General features: G+C 43.3%; 2 protein-coding genes across 3 annotated transcripts in view; one reads left to right on the forward strand and one right to left on the reverse strand.

The window, feature by feature from the left end:
- Positions 1-1,209: 1,209 nt before the first annotated feature.
- Cldn25 (claudin 25) lies at positions 1,210-1,944 on the reverse strand. The gene has a single exon (NM_001398571.1). The coding sequence runs from the start codon at positions 1,942-1,944 to the stop codon at positions 1,255-1,257; it is 690 nt and encodes a 229-aa protein (NP_001385500.1). The 3' UTR covers positions 1,210-1,254.
- A 3,884-nt stretch (positions 1,945-5,828) lies between these two features.
- Positions 5,829-12,387, forward strand: part of Zw10 (zw10 kinetochore protein) — a 28,188-nt gene continuing 21,629 nt past the window's right edge. Inside the window, exons 1-6 of one of the 2 annotated variants that reach the window (NM_001429477.1) lie at positions 5,829-6,006; positions 8,183-8,317; positions 10,460-10,561; positions 10,721-10,798; positions 10,943-11,118; positions 12,116-12,265. In NM_001429477.1, the coding sequence (NP_001416406.1) occupies positions 12,184-12,265 (82 nt within the window). In that variant the 5' untranslated portion in view covers positions 5,829-6,006; positions 8,183-8,317; positions 10,460-10,561; ... (1 more) ...; positions 10,943-11,118; positions 12,116-12,183. The remainder of the gene's footprint in view (positions 6,007-8,182; positions 8,318-10,459; positions 10,562-10,720; positions 10,799-10,942; positions 11,119-12,115; positions 12,266-12,387) is intronic. The other variant, NM_001024801.2, reaches the window with a different exon arrangement.

The raw sequence follows: 12,387 nt of genomic DNA on the forward strand, positions 1-12,387 counted from the left end.
TGGTTTGGGCTGCGTTGGTTATTCTGTAGTGTTGGAGATCAAATCCAAAGTCTTACTAGGTAGATCTCCAACCACTGGACCTCCCCAGGCCCAAATAATACAAATCACAATAAAAGTTCCTCTCCCCCCCCCACTCGACCCACCTCTGTGTCTGTCTCTGTGTTTGTTCCCCTTACTCCCCTCCTCTTTCTCTTTGTCAAGGTTTTATGTGGCCTGGGCTGGTCTTGAACTTCTGATCCGCTTGCCTCCACCTCCCAAGTGCTAGGATCACAAGCAAGTACCTGTTCTTACCGAATGGTGGGGATGGAACCCAGAACTTTCTACATGTTAAGCAGGCAAGCACTCTACACGCTGAAACCCTCCCCTGTAATAAAAAGTTTATAGTGTGCTTTTTTTTTTTTTTTTGCATGAGGTAACAGACATTTTTGTGGAGCTGAGAATTCTTTGCACACACAAGCCCACCTTGGATGGTAATAGGCACAACTGTCCTTGAGGAACCAGCTTGTCCCAGTGTAGTCAGTTGAGTTTGCTAGTTTTAGCAGTGAAAGTACAGAGTCCCAGACAAATCAAGAAAGTTAAGGACCTTACTAGTCACAGGGACCATTCACAGCTTCATGACGCAGCAGAAATAAAGCGGTGCCCTTCTAGAACACTGGGCATCTAAAAGCAGCCAGAGACTTGTGACTCAAATCTCATACCTGAGGAGTCGATAACTAACTTTCCTTTGCCAACACATCAACATTTCTAGGTAGGCATGCAGTGCCTCTTCACACTAGATTTAAAACACCTTCATTAATAATAAAGAGATTAAGTAAATAATACTATGAGGGTTATTGTTATTGCTTTTATGATTTCAACACAGTAACCTAGGCTGGCTTTGAATTTAGGACAGTTCTCTTGCATTGCAAGTGAGAGCCACCATGATCTCCCCACCACCAAAGCTTGAGACAGCATCTCACCATGCAGGCAAGGTTGGCCTTAAATTCTCAGTTCTTTCAGCTTCCCATGTGTTGAAATTATAAGCATGAAGCATTACCTTCAGTTGAAAGCATTTCTATATAAATAAAATCTCAAATGAGATGAACTTGTTTGTAAAAAACTGCCCTGATTTTTAATTCTCAACTGAAGTTCTCAGATCACCAAGATAATCAAACCTTTGACAAATCTGATAGCAACAGAACCATAAAGGGTGAGGAAGAGAAAAGAACCTACTGACATTCCTTTATTATAGAGATTTCTAGGCAGATCCTAGCTCTAGACGACCTGGTTCACTGGTCTTGGTGTGAGGTGGAAGGAACCATCAAATTCCTCTACTGGAGTACAGGCTGGTGGGGCTGTGGCTTCAGCCGTCCAAGGAGATGATCCCTCTTCATTTTCCAGGCAAGCAGAGAAGATGAGGAGAAGTCCACCCAGAGCTAGGAAAAGCCCAGCAGCCCAGCCCAGGAACAAGGCGTCTCCAAACTCCCATCGGGGCACAATTTCAGGGATGCTGTCATCCCAGAAGTCTTGGAATGTGGCATAGGCCACCCAGGAGACTGGAAAGAGGGTGGTGGCTGAAGCTGATGCTTCCAAAGTCCCTCCCAGGAGGCACAGCCGAGTCTTGAAAATTCCTCTGGGCCTGTGAAACCGGAAGCATTCCAACCCACAGCCCGACAGCAGAAGTCCCAACAGTCCCAGCCCATGGGAAGCCACCATGAGAATTCGAGCTACCTGTAGCTCTTGGGGCAGAGACAAAAAGGACTCGAAGGATTTACATACAGTGCCAGCTTCCTCCTGATTCACACAAGCCTCCCAGAGTCCCGAGACCCAGGTTTCCATTTCATTCAGATCCAGATTGAGAGTCTTCCACTGGGGAAGAACGGTGGTGACACAGGAGCATACCCAGCCAAGGACAGAGAGGAGCAGACCTCCAAGCTGGACTCTCCCACGGAAGCTACAGGCCATGGTTGTGCCCTCTGCAGTAGAGGATAATGAACTCACGGACTGGTCAGCAGGGGTGACTTTCCGGGAAGTTAAGAGTAGATGGACGTTGCAGAGAACTCGTGTTAATTTTCAATGCCCAGCTGAGACAGGTGTTCAGAATCGGGTAGTATTTGGCCTAGGGGTGTGGCCGAGATCAGGTGTGGGGATGGATTCTGAAGGAGGGTCCCATGAAAGAGTCCAATAGCCAGAGAGTAATTTATCACTGTGCTTAATAAATACATTCATAAAGTCAAAAAAATCACTTCTCGACTCTGAGGTTACAAAATCGGTGTTCTGGAAATACACCTTGACATGATCTTTCCCAAGGACATTTCCATACTTTTAAATATATGAGGCAAGTAAACAGGCTCAGTGGGTAAAGATGCTTGCAGCCAAGTGAGACAACCTGAGTTCAAGGCCAAGGTCTCACATTTTAGAAGGAGAGAACCGATTTGTATGCGTGTGCACACATGTCTGAATAAATGTGACTGAGAATTAAAAATATGTATAGACTTGGATGGAGACTTTATCTAAAGGATGTTTATCTATTTTCTAGGTAACTATATAGGAAGATTTATTTTAAACATCCACTGAAGCTTGTTAATAATTATACATTTTGGGTAATATTAGACAGTCATTTAAAAGTGATATTGAGGGCTGGAGAGATGGCTCAGCAGTTAAGAGCACTGGCCGCTCTTCCAGAGGTCCTGGGTTCAATTCCCAGCATCCACATGGTGGCTCACAACCATCTGTAATGAGATCCAATGCCCTCTTGTGTCTGAGGACAGCTACAGTGTACTCATATACATTAGATAGATAGATAGATAGATAGATAGATAGATAGATAGATAGATAGACAGACAAACAGATAGATAAAAGCTCTCTCTTACGGTTGGAGGGTTGGCCCAGAGGTTAAGTGTACCAACTGGCTGCTCTTCCAGAGAACCAATGTTTGAGTCTCACTGAAATGGCAGTTCATACATTCAAGGAAAATACCCATACTATTGGGTTTAGGGTGGAGGCCAAGAAAACTCATTTTAGATATGAAACCTTAAAAAATGAGAGCCTCAAGGGGTTGGGGATTTAGCTCAGTGTTATAGCGCCTGCCTAGCAAGTGCAAGGTCCTGGGTTTGGTCCCCAGCTCCAGGAAAAAAAAAAAAAAAAAGACAAGAAAAAAAAAAAGAGTCTTCCCCACTCTGTGTTTTCCATGGGTCATTATTTTGAAAATAATCGCTGTGTTGTTGTGTGATCATTAATTCACATGCTGGGGTCTCCAAACCTAGCACAGAGCTTGCCGCGTAGTATTCCTCAATGAAAACACAAGGCAGGTGTTCAGAAATTTCATCTGTGGGTTATTTTTTTGTCATTGGGCATTTATTGTTAGTAACATTTAGTATTCAAGTAAGGCTGAGAGGGCTTAGTCAGAGCTGCTTTACAAGGACAGTCTGGCCACCTTAGAGCACTTGCTTTCTCAGTCCAAGGCTTATTCTCTTTCCCCACAGAACAAGAACCACCTGCCCTTTCCTCTATTGGGATAAGCTGAATTGTTTTACAGACACGATGTTGCAATGGACCTAGAGAGTCAGGATCTAATTAAGATCCAGTTTCACAGGACACCTTTTTTTCTTTTTTTCGGAGCTGGGGCCCGAATCCAGGGCCTTGCACTTGCTAGGCAAGTGCTCTACCATTGAGCTAAATCCCCAACCCCACAGGACACCTTTTAAAGAATGAAGATGCTTTAATCAAAGAGGTACATGTTTATTGCAGAACAACAGAAAGCAGAGAAAAGGACATGAAGAAGCAGCCTAAGCCATTAAAGTCCACCCAGAGACACCACCATCACCATACACACACACACACACACACTACACACCACACACACAGACACACACACTACATACCACACAAACACACACACAGACACACACACCACACACATACATACACACACACTACACACCACACAAACACACACACAGACACACACACACTACACACCACACACACACACACACACACACACACACACACACACACTTCAGTCTTTGAGACAAGGTCTTTGTAGGCCTGCAGGCTTGGAACTCACTAGTAGGCCAGGCTTACTTCAGACTCATACTCACCTACCTTTGCCTCCTCAGTGCTGAATGCTTGGATTAAAGGCGTGTGCAACCACGAACGGCCTGTACCTCTATTTTATTTTTTTAGAAATAAGAATCATACTATACAGTGTGCCTATCTCCTAGTATGCAGTACCTATCAATAATGAAACGATTTTATTATTTTTAGTATTTCTTTTATGTTTATGTGTCTTGGTGTATATATGTGTACTATATATGTACAGGAACTCGCAGAGGTCAAAAGAAGACATTGGATTCCCTAGATTGAATTACAGGTGTTTGGGAGCTGTTTCATGTAGGACCGGAACCTGGGTCCTCCACAAGGACCCAGGAACTCCTTAACTCCTAAGCCATCTCTCAGTTAAAGAATGTTCAAGGTCACAAAAGGTCAAGCTCTCAGTGCAAGAATTTTCCTTTCAATCATCAATATACTAGGACAAAGGGTAAATTAGCAAGGGAAAGGATGACATTTGTATAAACTTCAACTTGTTTGTTGGTCTTATTGCTTGCTCCTAGAAGGTAACATGAGACAGATAACACCTGTTCTAAATCCCTGCTGATTTAATCACCTGTATCGGCACCCCATCTGTTATTTTTAAACTTTATGATATTGCTGTGCTAATGGCATTCATTCCATTTGGCTTTTGTAAACCGCTTGCTTGTTCTGCCAGCCAAGTAACAAAAACGTGTATAAAGAGGACAAGATGCTCTTACAGCACACACCCTCTCCCACAAAGAGTGTCGCCTTGGTAATAACGCTTTCTGGAATCAGCTGTCTTCCGGTCAAATCCCTGTATGCAGGAGGCTGAGGCTCCTAGGAGGACAGCTATGAATTTGATGCCTTCCTGGGCTATAGAGACCATGTCTCAAAACAAAGCAAAAAGAAATCGCTGAAAACTTTAAAAACTAAACAACAATAAAAAGCTTTTGGTGAAATTTATTTGTAATCTCTGATAGGAAGTGCTAAGAATCTTGTTTTAGGGGCTCTCTATATAGAAGGCTCTGTGGTTAGAAGCACTGGTTGCCCTTACTCAGGACCTGGATTCAATTCCCAGCATCCACATGGTGGCTCACACCATCTGTAAGTTCAGCTTCAGGGAATCCGTTACCTTCTTCTGACTTCCATGGACACAGCCAAAACATTCATACCTATCTTAGAAAGAAGGTTTTACAAAAAGGATGTCTTTAACACACAGAACCGTTACACCAAGTATGAATTTGTACCATATCCATGCATCAACATACTTATACTAAGGCATATTAACAAACAATATAAAAAAGGTGCAATTGTGGGGATCCTTTCACTTATGAGATGATGTCATTCTCGCACAATTCCAGAGCGCAAAATTCGCAGATTCAACTGCTGCGCCCAATGAATATCTAACAAAAAAGATAGCGATGACTCTATCGAGCTAGATAATCTCACAGGAAAACGTTACTCAGTATAGGGAGGGTCATAAAGGATTACTACCTGAAACATTTCTCAGCTTCTAGAGTAAACCAAACTAAACCAAACCAAACCAAACCAAACCAAAATACAGAAAGAAAAAAACTGGCGGGAACAGATTTGCATTTGAAAACTGGTAGGGAGTGGATCACGCCTGCGCACTTTGGTGCCTCCCAGAAGCTGCCGAAACGGCGGACGTCTGACGGCGCGAGGCCTGCTGGGAACTGTAGTGTGACTGGCGCCTGTGCGCGAGTGCCGGGCTACGTAGAACTCAGTTTCCCGGCAGGCCGTGCGGCGAGGCCGCTGGCGGGACCCGAGCTGCGGTGCTGGCTGCTGGAGTGACCTATCCTGTTGGTGTGGGTACGCTTCGTGGCAATGGCTTCTTTCGTGACGGAAGTCTTGGCCCACTCGGGGAGCCTGGAGAAGGAGGATCTGGGCACCAGGATCAGCCGTCTGACCCGGCGGGTGGAGGAGATCAAGGTAAGGGCGGCTCCAGGCGGCTGCCGCTGGGGAGATCCGGGTGCTGAGCCGACGGAGAGAACCCTGAGTTGGAGGCTCAGAAGTGCGGGGGCTTCTTGGAGCACAGCTGCAGAGCGGTTGGAGACCAAGGCCTGGGACTGTAACGAGGGAGTGCCGCGTCTGTTTAGTGTTGGGGAGGGGGACTAAACTGGGCAATAGTGAGCCGGTGAGAAGAAGACTGAAGAAACCTGAGGAGCCGGGGCGTGGAACTGGAAGCCCGGATGTCCACATAGGACAGGACAACCACCCAATCTGTCATCACTATCCACTCCTCCATTTATGGATGAATGTAATAATTCTAAGAAAGTCGCTCCATTCTCCTCGCATTTTTTTAAAAAGCTGGTTGAATGTTTATAAAAGTATTACTTCACGCACGGAACTTGAGGCATGCTGAGGGCTGGTGAGCTGGTACCTGAATGGATTTGCGGCTCACAGCCATAGTTTCACTATCTATTAGTGTTACCTGGCAAGCCACATCTTCACTGACTTTCTTTGAAAATGACATGTAAGTCTAAACTAAAGGGAGCAAACTTGGTAGGCACTAACAACTCTTTTTTTTTTTTAATCTTATCAAATGTTCTTTAATTTCATAGACAATGTGAAACATACTGTGTAGGCACACAATAGTTTTGCAACAACTCTTTTCTTACCTTTTTTCCCTTTTTTGTTTTTTCTAGATAGGGCTTCTCTGTGGAATAGCCCTGGTTGTTCTGGACTCAAGCTTTGTAGAACAGGCTGGTGTCAAACTCACAGAGATTCACCTGCCTCTGCCTCCCGAGTGCTGAGATTAAAGGCCTGTACCATCACACCCATTCCTAACAGTTTTTGATGTTAGCTTTCTTAATTTTAATTTAAAATAGATTTATTATATATAAGTACACTGTAGCTGTCTTCAGTCACACCAAAAGAGGGGATCAGATCTCATTACAGATGCTTGTGAACCACCATGTAGTTGCTGGGACTTAAACTCAGGACCTCTGGAAGAGCAGTCAGCGCTCTTAACCACTGAGCCAACTCTCCAGCCCAGCTTTCTTAATTTTATGTATTCACGTCACTGGCATTTCTATAGTGTGGCTTACTTTTTTAAAAAATGACTTTCTAATGATCCAGGATGAGAAAATTGCACTCATTTCGTACGTAAGCTTGAATCTTCAGTCAACTGAGAACTATTTTCTATGCCTCAAGCAGACATCTTCCTTGTACTGCTAGCTCTCATATTTTTGCCATTTTTTTAATCTTTTTACCACTTTAAATATATTTCTACAAACACACACACACACACACACACACACACACACACACACACACACACCTTCCATCTCAATTTTAGCCTCCTGCATAAAACAAATGCCTGACTTTTTCCCTGAGAGAGTCTTTCTCTTTTGTTCTGAGATGCTTTGTAACTGTGGGAGTGTGACACTTCAACCTTGTATTTTGGTCAGTTTGGAGAATATTATCTTTCTTACATAAAAGGAATTAGTTTGTGGGCAAGCATAATTTACATAGTGCAGAGTGTTCAAGAAGGTATTAAGTCGTTTTGAGTTAAGGAGGATAACAAGACTCAATCCTTTATAAAAATTTTATTTATTCATGTGTGTATGTCTGTGGGTGCATGTGTGCCATGGTGCAAGTGTGGAGGTCAGAGGACGACATGTGGGAGTGAGCAGTGTGGACCCCAGGAATTGAACTGAGGTCAGAAGGCTTGGTGGCAGGCACCTTTACTATTGGAGACGTCCCCCTAGCCCTTTTTATCATTCGAGGAGTTTTAAGATAAACATTTTGTAACCCAGAAGGTAGAAACTAGTAAATTAAGTTATACAGATTATAGATCTCTATGTTTAGTTAGGTAGATGATTAAAATTCATGGACAAAGTATGATACAGTTTCTTGTGATTCGTTTGGCTCCATCTTTCTCATTTCCGGAGTCTGTTCTGTACAAATCCAGAGCATTGTTGGGGTTTGGGAATTGTCCTCTTCCTACGTTTTACAGATGAATGAAATGTTTTTGAAGGACACCCATTGTGGGAGTGAGCAGTGGGTAACTCGATAAAGTTCTAACATTGGAAGATGCGGTGTGTTTTTAATGAAGTTGCTGGTTCGTTTCATTGTCATGCACTTCCTCCGTCCTGTATTATAGGGCGAGGTGTGCAATATGATCAGCAAGAAGTACAGTGAATTCCTGCCTACCATGCAGAGCGCACAGGCCCTCGTCACCCAGGTGGACACTCTATCCAATGACATCGACCAGCTGAAATCCAGGATAGAGACTGAGGTAAGCATAGATCGTTGTGTGGGGTACATTTACGTTTCTAAGGGAGGCATCATATTGGCTTCCTGATTTCCAAGACCATCCTGTGGAACATTTCAGGACCTTCCTTTCCTTGTTGGTAAATAGAGGTTGAATCAAGTGGTGGTAGGGTGACTTCAGTTCTAAACTAGAAATATTTCTCAAACTCAGCTATATTACTTCCTCTTACTGTAACTTTCTCTTAGTGAAAATAATAATGTCTTACATTTAAATGGATTATTTTTTTAAGATTTATTCACTTTATGTATATGAGTACACTGTCGCTGTCTTCAGACACACCAGAAGAGGGCATCAGATCCCATTAGAGATGATTGTGAGCCACCTTGTGGTTGCTGGGACTTGAACTCAGGACCTCCGGAAGAGCAGTCGGTGCTCTTAACAGCTGAACCATCTCTCCAGCCCAAATGGAATTTGTTTAAAGAAAATCTCAGGACTTTAATATTTTCATATGAAAATGTTTAAAATTTGGTCCTTTCATCTTTTCCTAGTTAGAGTGCTTGTCTCCCTCCTGCCACCCCCATATAAGGTCTTTCTGTGTATGTATAACTCGGGTCATCCTGGAGTTCATCGTGTAGCCCATGCTGGCCGTTTTCAGTGCTTCAGCTTCCTCAACCCCAAAGGCTAAAATTAGAGGCTAGAGGTTTGTGTCACTATGCGCAACCACCCTTTCATCTTTTAATAGCACTCTCTTAGATCTGCAGCTGGTCTCAGACATGTAAGTGTCAGAACAATCTTTCTTGAATTTGGCTGTTTATGAAGTGGCTTGTGTTACTCACCACAGCTCTTCTGCTTATCATGAGCTTGCAGAGGACTCTCGCTCCCCCTGTTCTGCCATGCTCTGTGGCCTAGTGCTTTATATCTAGGGATGGAGATGTGGTGTATTTTAGGAGCCAAGGATAACTGAGGATCAAGCTGATTGGTCAGTGAAACAAATCTAGACCCTTGGCTCTCCATATTTTAGGCTGAGTGATTCTGTCCTGTACATTGTAGCTGCTCATCTTCCTGACTTTTATTCACTCCTTCAGTGTGGCAATCAAAAAATGTCTCCAGACGTGGCCAAGCATTTTAGCGATGTAAGGAAAACCATTAGAGAATGGGACCATGGGACAGGGAGAGGGAGGAGGAAGGAAAGTGGGAGTGTGTTATCTTGGTATTGGCAAGATAGGCTTTGGGTGGAGCAGAGAAAAGTCAGTGTTTTGACAAGGATGGTTTTGATGGACTGGGGGAACTCATACCTTCCTTAAAGTTAGATGTGGGCTGCCTGAGGTAAGGAGTTAAGGCATTGTGTCTGCCACTGTCAGAAAAAGCTTATTGTGTGAAGGAGGAGGGGAGAAGGACAACTGCTGAGAGATAGAGTGCTTGCTCAAGGGGAGAAAATGATTCCCAAAGGAAAAAACTCAACCTATTTAAGTCTGGTGTGAGACACCTTGCATGCCTGAGTACCTAGTTACTTCCTTCTTGAATGAATGAAGAATGAGGTATGGGCGGCTTCAAACACAGAAGGGAGAAAATTGATGTTGCACAGGCCTTTCGAGAAAGGAATAGAGTGAGAAGTGGATTTTTCTTCAACATTAAAAAAAATCGTAGTCTCTGTGGCTGCCTTTCTAGTAATCCAAGTGATGAGCTCTGTTTAGAGGAGGTGATGAGGCAGAGGCTGGCAAGTCTCCACGAGCTCAAGACCAGCCTGGTCTACATATAGTGAGTGCCAGGCTAGCCAAGGCTGTGTTGTCTCAAACAGAAAAAAGAAGAGAGGGTGACTCGACAGTTGATATTGATGAGAATAGGTATTCTTTGTTGGTTTTCTATGTTAGATGCTTGTCACTAAAACTCAGGTCATCCTGCTTGGTGGGTAAATGGGGAAAAGAACTTTACCCACTGAGCCATCTCATTGACCTGAGAATGGCCTTCATGTTTAGGGTAAGGCTTTGAACCTGGACCCAGCCTCTCCCAGCCATCTTCTGTGCTTTTTATTTCCATGGGAACTGTGTTTAAATTCAACCTAAATCCCACTGGGGAACTAAGGCTTAGTGATAGGTTATCCATGTTTTATTCCTCTGATGTGGTAAGGCCTGAAGTACTTACTTACACTTTTGTTGTGTAAACTAGGTCTGTCGGGATCTTCACATATCAACTGTTGAGTTTACGAACTTGAAGCAGCGGCTGGAAAGAGACTCTGTCGTCCTAAATTTGCTCAAACAGCTGCAAGAGGTAAGGAAGCTCAGTGGAACCCTAGTGCTAAGGTGGCGGGGAGGAGGTTGTCTCTCTCCTCATTGTCCCGATGTTCCCTGACAATGGTGTTTTCACATCTTACAAGCTGATGTTAAAACAGACACAGGAATTTAAATGCTGCGCTTCTCTCTGTTTCAGTTTTCTTCTGCTATTGAAGAGTATAACAGTGCACTGGCAGAGAAGAAATACATCCCTGCTGCTCGGCTCCTGGAGGAGGTATGCATACTCTGACGTCTGAGCAGTCAGTGCCGTCCCTATGTCTGATATCTTTATGGTCATGCAACACGTGGGCTCTGATTTTTTTTTTTTTTTTTGTGAATCTGGAGGAGCTGTTTAACAGTGATTCCATTTTGTTACCAGGCACAGGAATGCTTGAAGTTATTAAAATCAAAAAAATGCTTTGACTTAAAAATGTTGAAGTCTCTCAGCATGGAGCTCACGGTACAGAAGCAGAACATCCTTTACCACCTGGGAGAAGACTGGCAGAAGCTGGTTGTATGGAAGTTCCCGCCATCAAAAGGTGCTGCTGACCTCAGGTGGACTGTTTTGCTTAATCTGCCTGACGCACATTAACCTCCAAATACATCCTAAATGTCTACTTTAAAAAAGAACAACGTTTCGCTTAGTAATGTATTAGTTTATTCTTTTTCAGTATCTCAGTTACTGATCTTCAGACCTACCTCAGATCTCTGTTTTCATCTTTCTGATTAGTACATATTGTACATAACAAAATAATATATTGTATATAGTAATATATAGTAATAGATCTCATGATGATATTTTCACAAAATAGATAATATATTTTGGTCATATTTACCTCCATTTCTCTTCTCTTTCTCCTCTCACTCCTGAGACTGAGCTCACTTTGGTAAATTATTTTTACCTTAGAAGAGGTATGTGAAGGACATATATTTTTCTGTGTTAGATTTTTGAAATGTAGTATATTTCTTTTTCTTTTTTTTTAAAGATGTATTTATTTTATGGCTATGAGTACACTGTAGCTGTCTTCAGACACACCAGAAGAGGGCATCTGAACCCATTACAGATGGTTGTGGGCCACCATGTGGTTGCTGGGATTTGAACTCAGGACCTCTGGAAGAGTAGTCAGTGCTCTTAACCGCTGAGCCATCTCTCCAGCCCAGTGTAGTGTATTTCAAAGTAAACCTTATCCTGCTCCGTTTCCTATATCCATTTTGCCCCCGCTTCGTATATTACATATTGTATCGCCCGGTATTTTGAAAGAAACGATTCAGAAAGTTTTAGATGTGAAGCTCTCAGCAGTGTTGAAGTCTTTCTGATATTCGTATTACACCTTTGGTGGTGCCGGGGTGTGGACGGTCTGGGAAGCGAGCTCACTTTGCAATTCTTGCTTGCTTTTAGTCATTCTGCACATATTTAGGGCATGGATATCACAGTCAACCACATAAGCATGGCGTAATGAAGCCGTGCTTAGGAATCTCAGTAGAGGAAGGGCTGAGAGGAGAGGATCACATTACATTGCTAAGACAGCTGATAGTTTTTTCCTCCTTTTAGATACCAGCAGCTTAGAATCTTGTCTACAAACAGAACTTCATTTATGCACTGAGCAGCCCGAGAAGGAGATGACTCCTCTGCCATCCATCAGCTCTGTCCTCTTGGCGTTTTCTATTCTTGGAGAATTACCCACCAAGCTGAAGTCATTTGGTAAGTGGTTTGTTTCATTCCCATTAAGTTTCAGAAGGCCTGGTGTTAAAGGGATGACTGAAGAGTCCGCAAACTTCATCAAAGGGAATGGTCACAAATACCTTTTTTAAGTAATGCATGGG

The sequence above is a fragment of the Rattus norvegicus genome, chromosome 8 (genome assembly GCF_021556685.1).
Source record: "Rattus norvegicus strain SHRSP/BbbUtx chromosome 8, alternate assembly SHRSP_T2T, whole genome shotgun sequence".
In the NCBI taxonomy this organism is placed as follows: Eukaryota; Metazoa; Chordata; class Mammalia; order Rodentia; family Muridae; genus Rattus; species Rattus norvegicus.